The 16,669-nt window shown below is 50.0% G+C and overlaps 1 protein-coding gene across 7 annotated transcripts in view; it reads left to right on the plus strand.

The window, feature by feature from the left end:
• Nucleotides 1-2,376: 2,376 nt before the first annotated feature.
• gria1a (glutamate receptor, ionotropic, AMPA 1a) overlaps nucleotides 2,377-16,669 on the plus strand; it is a 75,124-nt gene continuing 60,831 nt past the window's right edge. For all 7 annotated transcript variants that reach the window (XR_015104175.1, XR_015104176.1, XM_086139245.1 and 4 more), the window contains exons 1-2: nucleotides 2,377-2,714; nucleotides 2,820-2,954. Coding sequence is in view for 5 of the 7 variants with exons in the window: in XM_086139245.1 (XP_085995371.1) it covers nucleotides 2,627-2,714; nucleotides 2,820-2,954 (223 nt within the window). In the remaining 2 variants the exon portion in view is untranslated. The remainder of the gene's footprint in view (nucleotides 2,715-2,819; nucleotides 2,955-16,669) is intronic.

A 16,669-nucleotide genomic window follows, 5' to 3' on the forward strand; every position in this document is an offset into this window, starting at 1 on the left:
CTCAGTTGACCACAGAGAGATATAAGACCATTCACCTGCTCATTCACTTATCATGTAGAACACTTGTGTCAAACTCAAGGCCGGAAGGCCAAATGTGGCCCGCCACATCATTTTATGTGGTCCGCAAGAACGTCTTGAAACAACCATAAACTACATTTCCCACGATTCTCGACGATAACGAGGGAGTGGAGATCAAGAAGCTGGAGGATTTCAGGTACTCGGGGTCAACAGTCCAGAGCAATGGAGAGTGTGGAAAAGAGGTGAAGAGACGGAGTCAAGCAGGTTGGAAAGGGTGGAGAAAAGTGTCTCGGGTACGAAGATATGGAAGAACATCATCCAGAATAAAAGGAAAGGTGTACAAGTCAGTGGTGAGACCAGAGATGATGTTTGGACTAGAAACTGTTCCAATGACCAAAAGACAGCAGGCAGAACTAGAGGTTGCAGAGATGAAGATGTTGAGGTTCTCTTTGGGAGTGACCAGGATGGAGAGGATCAGGAATGAGTCTATCAGAGGAACGGCACATGTTAGATGTTTTGGAGAGAAGGTCAGAGAAGCCAGACTGAGATGGTTGGGTCATGGACAGAGGAGGGATAGAGAATATATTGGTAGACGGATGCTGGAATTGGAGCTGCCAGGCAAGAGGTCTGGAGGAAGACCAAAGAGAAGATTTATGGACGTAGTGAGAGAAGATATGAAGGTAGTTGGTGTGAGAGAGGAGGATCCAGAGAATAGGGTTAGATGGAGAAAGTTGACTCGCTGTGGCGACACCTGAAGGGAAAAGCCAAAAGAAGAAGAAGAAGAAGAAGAAGAAGGAGATGGAGATGGAGATGGGGAAGAAGAAGAAGAAGATGAGAAGGAGATGGAGAAGAAGAAGAAGGAGAAGAAGAATGAGGAGGAGGAGGAGAAGGAGAAGGAGAAGGAGAAGAAGAAGAAGAAGATCACCCACGAAGTGATGGCATTAGATTGCGGTGTAGACACATCAATGCCGTTTTCAACAAGTGGAATTGAGAAATATAAATAATCCCTAAAAGTCCAGGAAGAGAAAGGTGGATGCAGACGGGAGGCTGTTTCAAACAGGTAATACATGTTTCAAAGAGAAATCCACTTTGTCTTTTGTGTTATGAGGCGACGTCTGTTGTCAAAGAGCACAATCTACGTTTGCATTTTGACACCAAACACGGAGCTAAGTATGCTAAAGTTAGCAAATGCAAAACAAAAAATGCAAACGTAGATTGTGCGCTTTGGCAACCGACGTCGCCAAAGAGCACGATATGCGTTTGCATTTTGACAGCAAACACGGAGCTAAGTTTGCTAAAGTTAGCCTTAAAGAAAAACAACAAATTGTCCAAGAATAAAAAGCCAAACTCCGACGGCAGCAGAATGCGTTCGCTAAAAACACAGCTAGCTTTGCAACAAAACAACTAGTAAACATCATTCTTTTTCAACAACTATGCAAATGCTTATATAACATCATTTTGCAATTGAATGAGTCATAAATTCAGAGTTACATTCATTTTACATTGCATTTGGTTGCATGTAGCTACATTTATACTTGTCCTGTTAAATATGGCCCTTTGAGAGGAACAGTTATACTATTAAACTCTCGATAGAAATGACTTTGACACACTGGACAAAATTTTCCAACGGTCCCCAGATTTGGAAGATTAATAATTTTTGTTTAAAGTATTTATTTATTTATTTGACATCATTTTATTTGATTCATTTTTATAATATTTTTTTCTCAATTTCTGCACTTTTGTCAGCGCGGTCCAGGAATCAAATCCTTACATTACATTACATTTGGCAGACGCTTTTATCCAAAGCGACTTACAATACAGGACATAAGGACTGCAAATAACACCTGCAAATACAAGATGCACAGGAAATATACAGAACAGTAAGCTTGGGTTAGTGAGTTGTTTTTTTTTTGACAAAGACGTACACAAACGTACACACACACACACACACACTGCATAGCCTAACTTGGTGATCAGTGAGAAACAGGGTTCGGATTCACGCATTTTCATCTTCAAACGTCCTCAGACGCGAAAACCTCCATCATCCAGGTCACCTGACCTGTCGCTCTTTTATTTTATCCCCGAATTTATCCCCCCCCCTCCCCGTCCACCACCAAAAAAAAAAAAAAAAAAAAAACATTTCCATGGAAACCATCCGGTCGGATCAGCCTTCGGTTTCCGGTAAACGCATCTAAACAGGGACAACTCGAGAACCCACCGCGTCATTCAACAGTTTCCCCCCCGAGCCGTGCGTAATTCCCCCCTTTCCTGTTTTCCTTTCCCCCACCTCCACCTCCACCTCCACCTCCGCCCTCCTTCCTTTCCTTCTCCTCTCCGCGCGGCGCTGTGGAGGCTGGAGTCCCTGCGAGAAGAACAGAGGGAGCATCAGCAGACCCACGGAGAGGAGAGAGAGCGGAGAGGAAGGAGCCTCCTCACGCCATTTGCCGTCTTTCCTCGGGTGTCGGTGCACCGGGGCTGCACGGAGCGGGGATTTAACTTGCGGACGGCGGCGGGAGAGCGGAGAAAAAACAAAGAAAACAAAGAAAGAAACAAACAAACCTATGCGTGGATTTCGACTCTTCACCCGTTCGCCAATGCAAAAGGAAATATGCAGCGAAGCCTCCTCGTCCTCTACACCAGTTTGCTGGGGATGTGCTTGGGTTCCGGCGCAAGTTTTCCAAGTAACATCAATATAGGTGAGGAAGGCGCACCGGCGTCCAACCTTCATCCCTTTTCTTTCTTCTATCTTTATTTTTATTTTTATTTCCGCCCCTCCTCCTCCTCCTTTCCTCGCTCAACAGGAGGCTTGTTCCCAACCGAATCCCACGAATATGAGGTGTTCCGGTTCGCCCTCTCCCACCACCAGGACATCCCCAAGCTGGTGCCGCAGGTGGACATGGTCAAGATGGGGAACAGCTTCTCCATGACATACGCCTGTGAGTATGTTTGCGCGTCGTGCGTGGACGGGAGGAGTGTGTGTGTGTGTGTGTGTGTGTGGGTGGGTGCACCGGGGGGGAGCCGCGGTCCGACCCGTTATGTGGGTTACCGTGCAAACCCTGCGAAGGGGAGTGGGTTGTACCCGTCTCCCCGCGCACGGCGGGAGGTCTATATTATTGCGCGCCGGGGTGTGAATCCGTGCACACCCCCCCCCACCTCCGTGCACGCAGCGGGGTTTGGCGCCGGGGTGGACGGCTCTCCTGAACAAAAGGAGGGAAAGGCGCTCTGAATGCAGCGCTAATGAGCCTCCGGATCACAATCCGATTATCTTTCACTGGCAGAACACATGCACACACACACACACACACACCGGGGAGGGCCGTGCATGAAGTTTAAGCATGTTGATCCATCCATCCATCCATCCATCCAGGCGTTCTCTGGAAAAGTTTGCGGCTGCAGGTGCCGAAGCCCCGGCGTCTGGCTGTGACAGAAGAGACGGCGAAGGAAATTGTTTTTCCTTTTTATTCTGTCAAGATTCAGTCGCCCTCCAGGTTTTTCCCCCCTCTTTCCCCCCTCCTCGCAGTCAGACTCCTTGGAGAAGTGGCACGCTCAAAGAGGACGCTTCCTGACAGCCTCCATGGCTGACGTTGTGTTGTTGGGGTTTTTATTTCTGCTTTCTGGGGTGGAAACGTGCACGCCGCCGCCGCCGCCGCCGCTGTACCTCACGTGGCGCCAGAACAAACAAAAAAAAAAAAAAAAACAGATTAGAGCGACGCACGGGCTCCAGGTGACGTGGCTGAGACAGGAGATCGGCGGAAACCCGTGCAGGTCGGCTCACGTTGGTCCAGCGAAGCCGGAGTTCTGCCTCCGAAACAAAGCACCACAACAAATTGTTGCTTTTTTTCACCGTTTCGTCCAGGGTGGATTACCTCGCAAAATGCAATTAAAGCAGTCGAGTCCCATCCCATATCACCCACCGTGGAGGCCTTGGTGTGTGTGTGTGTGTGTGTGTGTGTGTGTGTGTGATGAAACGTAAACACACCCAACGTGCCCCTCGCTGATGAGATGGTCCTCTGAGTGTGAGGCGGACGTGAAGGTCGAATTTTCCGGGGATGTTGCAGGATGATTGTGGAGCCCATGGAGGCACGTGCGTGTGAGTGTGTGTGAGTGTGTGTGTGTGTGTGTGTGTGTGTGGGGAGGGGGTGTAAACAGACAGTAGGCTCTGAACGTAGCGGCAGGCAGGATGTTTGCTTCTGTCATCTTCGGGATTCTTTGTGTCTCACCGGTGACCGGTTTGTGGGGCTCAAGCTCACCGGCTCAAACCGCCGTACGCGAACCGCCGAGCGCCGCGGGACGGCCGTGAACTTTGACCCCTTGGCCTCCACTGAGCGCCGACGGCGGCGCCGACCGAGCACCGCTGTGCAGAAAGGACGAGGAGGGAAATTAACACCCTATTCATGTCACTTGTTTCTAAAATAGTATTTCGGAGCGAGGCCTCGGGAAATGTGTGTGTGTGTGTGTGTGTGTGAGCGGGGCCTCGGGAAATGTGTGTGTGTGTGTGTGTGTGTGTGTGAGCGTCGGGGATGGGATGGGGGGGGGTCTCTGTAATGAGTCACAGGCAAAAAAGCAGCCTATTCCTGCATTTCTATTTAGCAGCCTGTTGTGGAGGAGTGTGTGTGTGTGTGTGTGCATCTGGCTGTCTATTTTCACATCTGCGTGTCGCTCTAGGTTTCACCTCTGCAAGACATGCGTGTGTGTGTGTGTGTGTGTGTGCGGTGGGAAAGCGCCGGGGTCTCTCCGCCTTCCACGGGCGTGAAAAGCGGCGAGTGAAAGAGCCCTTGTGCACGAGGATGAATGGCACTCCGGATGAGGGCGATTCCAATCAGCTGGCTACTTCCTCTACACACCATCCATCCCATCACACACACACACACACACACACACACACACACACACACACACACACTGTTGCGGGCACCTATAGAGCCATGAAAGGACGTGGGTTTCTGCGTGCTGTCGGAGGGGACGACCGAAAACCCAAAGGTTTTGGCGAAAGGGGACGATTCTCTCGGCGAGGCGGCCATTTGCATCTCCGCCTTGTTAGTTTCGCACAATGACGTGTTCAGAGGAGGTGAACGGAAGAGGTGCACGTTACTTCTGCGGGGTTAAAAATAACCGTCCGGGGTGTTATTTGTACACGGAGGAATATAGTCGACGCTCCCCCGGTTGGATATCACATTACCATAATCTGCCATTGACTTGGTTTATTATAAAGACGTAAGTGAATCGCCAGTTTCCCGTCAAATCCCCTCGCAGGCTCGCGTCTATTTCATCTACTTTGCTCTTTGATATCAAATGTGTGTGTGCACACACACGCGTGTGTGTGTGTGTGTGTAGGCTTTGGCGGAGTTTTTTTTTTTTTTGAATGGCAGAAGACTTGCGCCCGGCAACCAAAAATTTAATGTTTAATTTAGTTCATGGATTATGTGTCCGGTCCGGTCGCCCCGGCGATAAACTATTCATTAGGGCTAATTAGTGTTTATGGAAAAGACGATGGCGACGGAGGCAGCAGTATTTCCCCGAGTCTCAGAGGGTCGCTTAAAGAGGGCCGGGGAGGGATCTATAAGGCAGCCGCGATCGATTGGCTGAGCGCCGCGCGGAGGCCTGGCCGGACGATCAATACAGCAGGAAGGGGCGGATATGAATTACTATCCGTACGTCGGTGTTTCCGACACCCTGCCGCGAGAGGTCAAGTTCGCCGGTCATCGCGCGCCCTTTCACTGGTTCATAGAATTCAGCAATCACCCCCTGAATCGGAATATTTGATCGTGATTTTGACAGTCGTCCGAGTTTCGATCACCAGGCGGCTCCGAGCGATGCTTTTATCGACCTGCGGCCGGATGTGCGGTGGGTGTTTGACCCTGCCGGTCTCTTTCCTGGATGGAAAGTCGTCCAGACATCTGCAGATTCATTCATTCACCCTCTCGTCGCCATGGCATTTATAGTCGGAGCAATCGTTCACGTCATGCAGGGACGTGAAACCATAGAATTTGACGTCCAGACAATTTCGGGTTTCCAACCAACCTCCCGCGTGTCTCTTTGAGAAGGGAACCCGACAGAAGCCCATACAGGCACTGGGCTTCAGTCAGACTTTGGGATTTACGGACGGTGAAATTCTTTCAAACCGGACCGAGCCGTTCAAATCTTGGCCTCTTCTTTATTTTAATCCATTATCGCGGCTCAGACCGCAGAGGAGAGCTCGGAGCGGCCGTCCGCAGACCAGACCTTCGCGCGAAGATATATCAGCTGTGAGGTCACAGGTTGAAGATGGCGCCGTAATCCCTGCCGGCTGTCGATGCTACTTCCTGCGCACACACCGGCCGAAGGGGCCGGGTGTGTTACGGGACATGAAAGAATCCTACGGCTACATGAGAAGATATCTGAGTAGGAGACATCCGGCTGACATCGCTCGACGGAGCCATTGTCCAATCGCCATAGTAACCACAAAACAGCGGAGACGTTCCAAGGTCATTTTCTTTCACCTCTGAAGGAGCGCATGTGTTATATTATGATGGAGTGCTTTGTAAGACGTATCGTGAGTCGGTTAGCGCGTCTGCCTCGCAGCGAGAAGGTCTGCACGTCCTCCCACATGCAGGACGTTCCCTAAACGTGTGAATGAGAGGGTGAACGGTCGTATATCTCGGGGCGGTTGTGGCTCGGCCGGGGGAAAGCGGGCGTAGCCTCCAAATAGTAGGTTGGCGTTTCGATTCCCTGCTCCTCCCGTCAGCGGGCCGGAGTGTCCTCGGGCAAGACAACGAACCCCAAGTTGCACCCGGTGGCCTGGTTAGCCTGGTTAGCCTGGTTAGCCTGGTTAGCCTGGTTAGCATGTTGCCCGCCAGCTTTCGGCACGCGAGTGTGTGTGTGTGACTGGCTGATCGCTATCCAGTGTTCTGAAAAAAGCGCTTTGAAACCTGAATGCAATATAAGTGGATACTATTTACCGTCTATTTACCCCCTCCCCTCCTACTCTCATAATATGTCGATAAAAATGTTGAATATACACGTCTGCATAACATTGTATCCTTATTAAGATTAAAGAAAGGAAAAATGAAAGAAATATAGATCAGCTTGCAACAAAGAATAACTTTATTAACCTTGGTTTTTAGTCTGTAACAAAAGATTTAAAGTGCATCAATTGGCCTGAAATAAAAAAAAAATGAAATACTCGTTTAAACATTTTTTGACCAACTGAACCATTTCACACTGAAAAATAAAATTAAATAAAATCAATAAATAATAATAACAAATTCAAATTAATCAGGAGCACAATATATAAAACACTTTAACCTACAAAACGAAACGACCAAAACAATTTGTGCAGATTTTTTTTTTTTTTTTTTTTTCAACCACAGTGAGGAAGTGAGGATAAATGGCTACAATGAGCACATTTTGCAGTGCACAGCTTTTAGAAGCGGAGTTTGAAGCACAGTTCTGCAACTCAGCTCACAGCAAACACACCAGTAGTCGCGGTGAAGCCGAGCGCTACACACACCTGGTCGTATTTCCTCCTCTTAGCTTCGTTTGTCTCATTATCTCCATGCACTTCATATCTCCTGCTCTGTGCTGTGTGCACGGACGCTCGGTCCAATAAAAAAATAAAAATAAAAACACATTAGAAATAATTCTCTGCGCACGCTCAGACAACAGGAGCGCCACCGTCACCGACTGCTGATCTGCAATTACACTTTATTCAACTACAGCGAATATAAGCATGTTCCCCTATTTGAGAAGCGATGCTCCGCATGACGTTAGCATGTCTGTATGCGTCCCACGGATCGAGCGGCGTCCGGCGCGGTGAACGCCGCCTCTCGGCCGACGACGGCCGGGATTGGCTCGGGGATCCCGTCCACGCCGAGCGCGGGATAATGAGTACCGATGATGAATAAGTGAGTACCGGACCCGTGATCTGCTGCTCTATAGCGCTCGTTTCCTGTCAAAGCACAACACGGAGAGGAAAAGGATTATTGATTCACTGTAAATACTGTTAATAAATGTTTAATTGTTCCAAATGACACTTTGCTAAATCTAATTTGGAAGCGGATATATTTGGTATCGTGGCCTCGCGTATGCCGCCATTATCAGCTGCGTTCCAGGCGCTCGCATTGGATTTGGGATAACACTCGGAAGGCTAACGCTGGAATGTTCTTCTTCTTCTTCTTCTTCTTCTTCTTTCGGCTTTTCCCGTCAGGTGTCGCCACAGCGAGTCAACTTTCTCCATCTAACCCTATTCTCTGTATCTTCCTCTCTCACACCAACTACCTTCATATCCTCTCTCACTACATCCATAAATCTTCTCTTTGGTCTTCCTCGCTAACGGAAGCTAACGGAAGCTAACGCTGGAATAATTATTCTTTTCCATCCGTTACGAGGACGCTGAGATTGAAACCCTGGTGTCGGAATGAGTATCGGGAGTGAAAATGCGAGCTCCAAGATCCACGGCACTGCAAAATGCATGCGTGTGTTAAAATCACAACATTTCCCGTCATATTTAACATCCATGGGAAGTTAACCGACGATTCATCGGAGTAACTCGGGTCTTATCTTGTCAGATCTCGGCAATTACGCTGCGGATAATATAACGGGCCCTTGTTTAAACCCGCAGCTGAACGCGTCTCCCACGTGCAACAATCGGCCCGTTCAAGTCGCCCTTCGTCGTCCTGACTGCTAAACAGGAATCTGCACGGAAAGCGCCAGCCGGGCCGCCTCCCCAATTTGGCGGTCAACGCTCGCGCGCACAATAGCTGATGAGAGTCGGAGCCCGAGCAGATGCATTTGATGTATTATTCAACGCAACCACATCCAAAGCGATCACTCCGCGGAGTTCTAAGCATAAATATGTAATAATAACCCCTTGAAAAAGAGTGGAATTGGCTCCATTAAGGACCCCGACGCTGCCAGTGATTCGCCGCAGGAGCCCGGAGAGACGCGTCCGTCTCCGGAAGACCTTTGTTTTTAAATCTCTCTCCTCGCGCCGGTTTTGGTCGGGCGCCTCCCCGACCCCGGGGTCCGGCGGCAGAGGCGTCGCAGGAGGCGGAGCGCGGAGGTTAAGCTGCATCGGCGGCGCCCGACTCTCGGAGCGCGGACGTGTTTAGAGGGATTAGAATGTTGAATATTTAAGGAGTCGTAGAAACGGAGGCTCGTCGCGGCGGAGAAAGGGGAGGGGGAAGAGCCCGGCTAACGCTTCTCTCGGGGCGAGAGCCTGGAAGGTGCCAGCTGATGAATGAGGAGCGCCGGGGAAACCAAATGGCCCTCGGCAATCAGCGTAGATCAGCCAAAATTGCTCCCCTCGCTCCAGAGGCAGGGAAGGACGGCTAATGTTTGATGTTTACCGCCAGGAGACGAGCGCAGAGTGGGAGGAGGTGATTCGCTATGTCACTCCAGCTCCGATGTGACCGGTGTCTAAAAGCTAGTCGCCACGTGGAAGCAACCGTGTTGGCTTGAGGTGTGAGAAATCCGTTGTCGCCACACACACACACACACACACACACACATGTGCGCGCGCGCATTCAAACCCACCGGCGCGCTGATGGCCGTGTCCGCCCTGTCTCCATTTGTTTTCCGCTCCCCTTTTTCTTCTCGGTATTCAGACGAGGCCACCGAGTATTTCAAACAAATGTGTCAGCTCTGTAGTTAGCGGCGGCGGCGGCGGCGGCGGCGGCGTGGCGGTCTGAGCGGGGATGTGTGTGCGGCGCTGACAATTAGAAAACAATGTGTTCGGGGATGCAGATCAGGATCGGCGCTGCAGGTTGGAAGGATGAGCGTCGGATGATGGCAGCTGTCATGTTTCCGTAGCAAAGACAGAAGCAGAGTCCCTCTTTTGTCGTACGGTGCATCTCTGGAGCTTCCATCCACCTTAATTAGGAACAAATTCTACAAGCGCGCTGAACATGGTGACACCGTGCAGTGAGTGACACACACACACACACACACACACACACACATGGCGCGCTGTTGTCGCCGATGCAGCCGTGCCCACGGGACCGAGCGGCTGACTTGCATTTCACCGGCAGGAAACGAGAAAAACAGTTCAAACTAAGCGCACATGAATGACAATCCCCTCCTTTTTGAGTGCAAATCTGAAGAGCGAAAATCGGTTCGCGCGCGTCGTCTGAAAAACCCGAAGCGTTTTTTTTTTTATTTTTTAACGTGACGGTGAGATCCTGACGGAAACGGCGAGCGCCGCCGCGTCCGACACATCACGGAGTGTGAGGCGGATCGCGGCAAACTGACCTTGAACTGCACGCACGCACTTTTCACAACACGTACTGACTCGTCAATGGTGTTGTGAAAGAGGAAATATGTCACTGGAAGTTGTTTTACTTTTAAAACTATATTACGGGGTGGAACGGTGAGGCCGCAGGGAGTGGAGATGAAGACGTTGGAGGATTTTAAGTACTTAGGGTCAGTGCGGGGTGGAGGAGAGCGTGGAAAACAGGTAAAGAAAAGGGTTCATGAAGGTTGGAATGAATGGAGAAAAGTGTCAGAGGTACAATGAGATAGAAGACTATCAGCCTGACGGGAAGGAAAGGTGAGATGCGCCAAAACACTCACAATGACAAAGAAATCAGGAGATGAAGCTGTCGAGGTTCTCTTTGGGATCACCAACGAGTCCATCAGAGGGACGGCACATGGTAGATGTTTTGGAGAGAAGGTCAGAGAAGCCAGGCTGAGATGGTTGGGTCATGGACAGAAGAGGGATAGTAGATATACTGGGAGACGAATGCTGAAATTGGAGATCTAGCGGAAGACCAAAGAGAAGATTTATGGACGTCATGAGAGAGGATATGAAGGTAGTTGGTGTGAGAGAGGAGGATCCAGATAAAGCGGTTAGATGGAGAAGGTTGTTTCACTGTGGAGACCCCTGAAAGGAAAAGCCCAAAGGAAAAGAGGAATTTGTCCCAGTGGCGCAGGACATGTATGACCGAGACAAAGTGACGACTGAGATGGTTCGGACATGAACACTCTTCTGTTCATGTCCGAACCATGGTGAAGATCTAGGTAGAAGGTTGCTGAAGGTGGAGCTGCCAGGCAGGAGGTCTAGAGGAAGACCAAAGAGAAGATTTGTGGACGTCGTGAGAGAGAATATGAAGTTAGTTGGTGTGAAAGGAAGATCCAGATAATAGGGTTAGATGGAGAAGGTGGATTTTCTGTGGAGACCCCTGAAGAGAAGAGCCCAAAGGAAAAGAAGAATAATTATTGGATCTGTCAATAGTAATAACATGCACTTTAGCTGATTTCATGCTAAAGGCATGCAGGGAGCGAGAAACATCTAGCGTTTGTCTTCAATCGGTGATAGCAAAGAACACGCTAAGAAGGTCCTCCACACAGGAAGGGTTTTCTGTGTGGAGTCTCCATGTTCTCCCAGTGTCTTCATGGGCTTCAGGCTTCCTCCTACAGTCAAAACACATGCAGGAGGTTCATTAAAGATCCTCTCTTGGATGGCAATGTTTCCACACATCCAGGAAAGCCAATTTTCCAGTTTTGGATCAAAAGAATGGAAATCGAGAGCCAAAGTGAACCGTCCTGAAAGAGGGTTCCAAGTGTAGGTCGTGCGTCCTGATGGAGATGCAGCGCCGCCCCCGTCTGACGCCCATGATCTCCATTTGACTTGCTCCTCAGACCTCGATCAGGACTTCCTTCATCCACAGAAGCCTCTAGAGATCAAATTAGCGTCCGTCTTGTGATATATTAGTCTTAATCCCCGAGAATATCAGAGATTAAGTTCCAGACGGCGACTGCACGCCTTTCAATCAAACACAGAAGCGTCCAAGAAGGCTTCTGCGAGGCGTGGAGGCGCGGGGTCAACTAGTCCGTGAAAAGTCCTGGAAAAACAATTTCTCCGGAAGACTGCGGAGGTTTGGAGATGGTTAATCCGTAATGTAAACTCAGCTCCGGTACAAAACAATTTCCCTTTTAATCCAGACTGACAGCAGGTAAACAAGGCAGCGCGGGGGAAACGCGTTACGCGTCGTCTTTCGGGAATCTCGCCATAATTCTGTTGACTCTCCGAGTCTTCGCCGAGCCTCCCGCTGTGTTTTCTCATGTTTTTGAACGGCGACGTAAATCCACCTCACCGTACTTTCACCTCTAATTGTCTCCAAAACGACGTCTCTGCAGCAGCGGCGGGTATTGATCGCTTCTGGTCCTCCAGGTGGTTCCGCAGAGCGGCGGCCGGAGCTGCCAACACATTCGGTGCGTGACCTTGGAAAGGGGACGACGCTACCGTATCCCAGTTCTGGATTCGGGTTTTCGAGTTCTTTTGTGTTGCCTGGCGATATTCAAAGCGCCGTCACAGATTGACGAACCGATCGGCCCGTGTTTTCGTCAGTTCGCTGGTTAACATCGGATCGGGATCGCCGCTTTGTTGATGCCTGACGCGGATTTGCGGATTCACGACGGCAGTGGGTAATAATCGCTCCTCACGAAGCGCTTTATCAGCTTTCCGATTTAAAATAATCACTCAGACAACAAACGTGCATCTCGGGGTTTTCCTAAATTTCCTCCGGGCCCGGCTCGTTTCTCCGAATCGGCTCGTGCCGGACGACAAGAAAGAGGAAATCGGCACTTATGCAGCACGAGGTGGCGCTCCGGAGGCGACCCGAGTGGAAACAAGGCGAGGGAATAGCGAAGAGAGTGAGACGCAGGCGGCGTTCGCCGAAGGGGGAGTGCTCTCGCATCCTCAATTACCCATTTAATGAGCCGAGGCGGTGCCATTGTTTTATTACTTAGAGGAAATAGGAAAAATCTAGATTTCACGGTGCCGTCCCAGAGTTTCCCCGCCGCTAAGTCGGCATCTGCTCTCCGCCTCTCCCGCTCCTCCGTCTTCCAGGGCCGTTCGCCTCCGCGGCTCATCTTTATTAACCCCCCATTACCCCCCGTTCGTCCCACGCGATCCGTCGTGGATATCCGACGTTAATCCCGAGATCGACGATTCCCCCGAGAAGTGGACTTTTTATTTTGTCCGGACCCCTTTGCGTTCTTTCGCCTATTACTTCCTCCCCTTTTCCAAACCCGGTGTCCCCACCGCACACTCCGAGAGCTGCAATGACATAAACAGTTTTATTGCTCTTGCGCTGGCAATAAATCTCCCTGGAGCTGGAGGAGCTAAAGCCGTTTGCGGGCCCACCTCTCCTCCGGGGCGTACGGGTGGCCGAGCCCACCTGCTTCCCCCTCACCGAAAAAAAAAACAAAAACTCCAAAACCTCAGTTTTTTTGCAATTCCTGAGTCAATATTTCAGATTATGCACGGGTGCGGTAATCCTGTCACATCGTGGCCGGGCGCCGAGCCTTGGCGTGAACGTTTTCCCCGCGGAACGGCTCCGACTGCTTCGACACGGTCATTATCGGAGACATGTAGATCGACGACGGCGGCGTTTCCTCCTTCTTCTTCTTCTTCCTCCTCCGGGTCCTCGGCCACGCCGCGGACGGGGATCGATTGCCCACGGCGTGACGGATTCCTCGCGGGCTTAAACCAGATCCTCCGCAGGTACCCGCTTCTTCTTCAGGCTTATTATCAACACAGCTGATTAGCTCTCCGGAAGATGGATGGGACCTGTGGGACCACAACATGTTCTCTGTTTTTATTACACGCATCATCTGACAGTTATTAGCCACGGGTGGCTGAGTGGGGGATGATTGTGAGCGTCTTCCAGTGTCTGGTGTCAAATGTTTATCTCCCCTCAAAGTGCTCCGTGGTTGATTGAGCGACCCTTCACCCTTGCAGAGGTGGTATAGATTACCGCCCGATGTGACGGCAGCTGGCCTGCCGGTGTCATTATCTCATCTTTCAAAAAGGATACCTCGCACAGAAAGCGGAACCATCCGTCAGTGGGATTTTTTCCGCTCCCCGCGCCATAACTCACGGATGCTTCGCGGAATATAGAAAAGGGATTTTTTTGCTAAATATTCAGAATGGAGGCTCCGTCCGGTTTCCCCGCCGCTTTTGCGGAGAGACGAGGGCGTTTTATGGACGCATTAAACCCGAGCTTGGAGACGGAGGGGAAGGCGGGGGCGACTCCGCACATCAAATCAACCCTCCAGGTGCTTCGGGCTCAGAACTTATAACGCCACCTAAGAAAACATATTTATGTTATATTATTACGCTTATATTGGCGGGACGGTGGCGCTGGGGGTTAGCGCTCCCGCCTCAAGCGAGAACGTCTCCTCTTGGATTGCTACGTTCTCCCGGCGTCGGCGTGCGGTTCCTCAAGGTTCTCCGGGTTCCTCGCAGTCCAAATACATGCAGGACCTTCACCGGAGACCCTGCAATGGGTGAACGATCGCGTGTCTCTGTAGGCGTCCTTGTGATTGAACATCTCATCCAAACCTAGCCGAGAAAGGCTTCGCAGGTGGTCTGCCGAGGTTCTCAGTCCTCCGGGTGATGGTGAACTCTTGTCCAGATCTTCTTGTCTCGAATTTCTTCACTTGAAGATATTTCAGCCTCTCATCTGAAAGGCGTCATCAGTTCTAATGACCTATCAGGAGTTTACAAATATAACTGCCGGGTTTTTTGGGCGGGTCGAGGTTATGGTGGCTTGTTGTGTCAATGGAAGAGTTGATCTGCAGAAACGAGATTCGTTGGGGACAAAAAAGAAAGACTTTTGTGGGACGACCTGGACTGGTATGTGAAAAGGTAAAGCTAAACAAAGGAGTGAAAGCTGTTGGATCTCATGAACCGAGGCTCAGGCCGACGCTACCGGGGGCGGCTTCTGGTGGTGGGTCTTTCCTGGTTCCTGTTTGGAGGGTGCAGAAGCTCCTGGTCTTTCTTGGTATTGATCCCAGGACGGCGTCGTATGTTTGTGAAATACTCCACGCATCGGTCCACATCTGAATTCACCCTCAATGAGGATCCAAACATCGGCGCTGCTGATTGAACCATCTTCCTATTTGCGCTTTAGAAAGATTGGATGTCGCAAGTGGTCGCGTGTTAACCCCGCCTCTCGGCCAATGAGAGCTGAGATAGGCTCCGCCCCGCCCACCGTGACTCGAGGATATGGCAGCCAAACTCTTTTTCACTGAAGGCCACATCAGCATCATGGTTGCCCTCAAAGGGCCACATGGAGCAGTAACAGTATACATGTTACTAAATGTAGCCTAATGTAAACTAAATGTAACTACTCCTTGATGTTAAATAACTGAATTTATTACTCGTTCAAATCCAAAAGGTTACATATTGCCCAAATAGGTTTGCGTAAGTTTGCAAAGAGCAGGCTAAAACATTTATGAAGACAAAAAATCCAATAAAGAACACATTAATAATGCAAGGAAACAATATCAATATCAATTTAGTCAACTTTCTGTGACCAAGAGGTCAAACAGTAGTACTAGCATCATCCACCTAAATTAACTGATTGATTGGTTAATCCACACGAAAACAAAACTTTCTAAACTCTGGATACCGGCTTTTAAGTCTTGGACAATTTGTTGTTTTTCTGCAAGGCTAACGTTAGCCTACTTTGCTCTGCATTTGGTGTCAAAATGCCAACGTACAGTCAAGGCCAAAAGTTTTGGTTCCTTCAGGGTTTTTAGGTGTTTGCCAGATGTTTCTATGGTTGTGTCACTCTCAAACTGCCCATGACTGTAGATCTAATCTGACAACCGACAAAACCAACCAAAGAGACGCCGGTTTTTCTCCTGAAGCACAAACATGTATTCATGTATTGGCCTTCCATCGGCATCAACTTTTCTCTCCCTGGACACTTTTTAGCTCAATTCCACTTGTTGAAAAATGGCATTCGCTGCGACCTAACGTGACATGATGGGCACGAATTGTGGGAAATATAGTTTACGGTCAACGCACACCTTTGACTTGTTCTAAGACGTCCTTGTGGACCGCACAAAACGAGGTGGCGGGCCACATTTGGCCCGCGCGCCTCGAGTTTGACACCTGCTCTCGGAAAAGCGGCGTGGATAATGAACGGATGAAGTTTCACCGACCGAACAAAGCGCTCCGGAGAAGACGCTTAGCTTCTCCGACTTCAAGATGAACATCTTCATGGCATTCGGTGTTTCGCCGGTGTCCCCTGGTGCTCGGTTGCGGGGGCTTTGCTAATAAAGGACCTGTACGGATGACTGAACAAGAACCCTCCAATCAGTACGCTCCCTCCAGCTGAACCGGCTTCCTGCTGCTGTGAAATTCTTTCTTTTCTGACCTTAATGGTGCACCGGATAATAGCATGCAAGTCCCAGGGGAGGAAAATAGTAGAAATCCTGTGTTCCTTTCTGCCAGCAGAGGCCGGATGATGTGTGTGTGATGTTCTTCTGCGAAATCTGCGGTCGCAGAAAACGCGCGGCTCCGTGCAACCTTTATTTCTGAGTTCTGCTCAGGATCTATCTTTATTTTTGTTTTTTCTTGATTTTGTTTTGTTTAATTTTTCGTGCCCTGCAATGCAGAGATAGTTATTTTTAAATGAATCACGCTCACAAAGAGAAAACGCTAGAAATCCAGGTGAATTCACAGTGAGCGCAGCTCCTGCAGGGAAGCAGCTGGAAGGCAGGGACCCTTCGCAAGGGCACCTTGACACCTTTGACTCCGCCAGCAGAACAACCACACATACCATAATAACAATAACGGCAGCGGCACGGCGGCCTTCCTGTGTGGACTCTCCATGTTCTCTCCAGATCCGCATGGGCCTCCTCCGGGTTCCTCTTGCAG

The sequence above is a fragment of the Fistularia commersonii genome, chromosome 31 (genome assembly GCF_037954325.1).
Source record: "Fistularia commersonii isolate RoL2024-O1a breed Wild chromosome 31, RoL_Fcom_v1.0, whole genome shotgun sequence".
In the NCBI taxonomy this organism is placed as follows: Eukaryota; Metazoa; Chordata; class Actinopteri; order Syngnathiformes; family Fistulariidae; genus Fistularia; species Fistularia commersonii.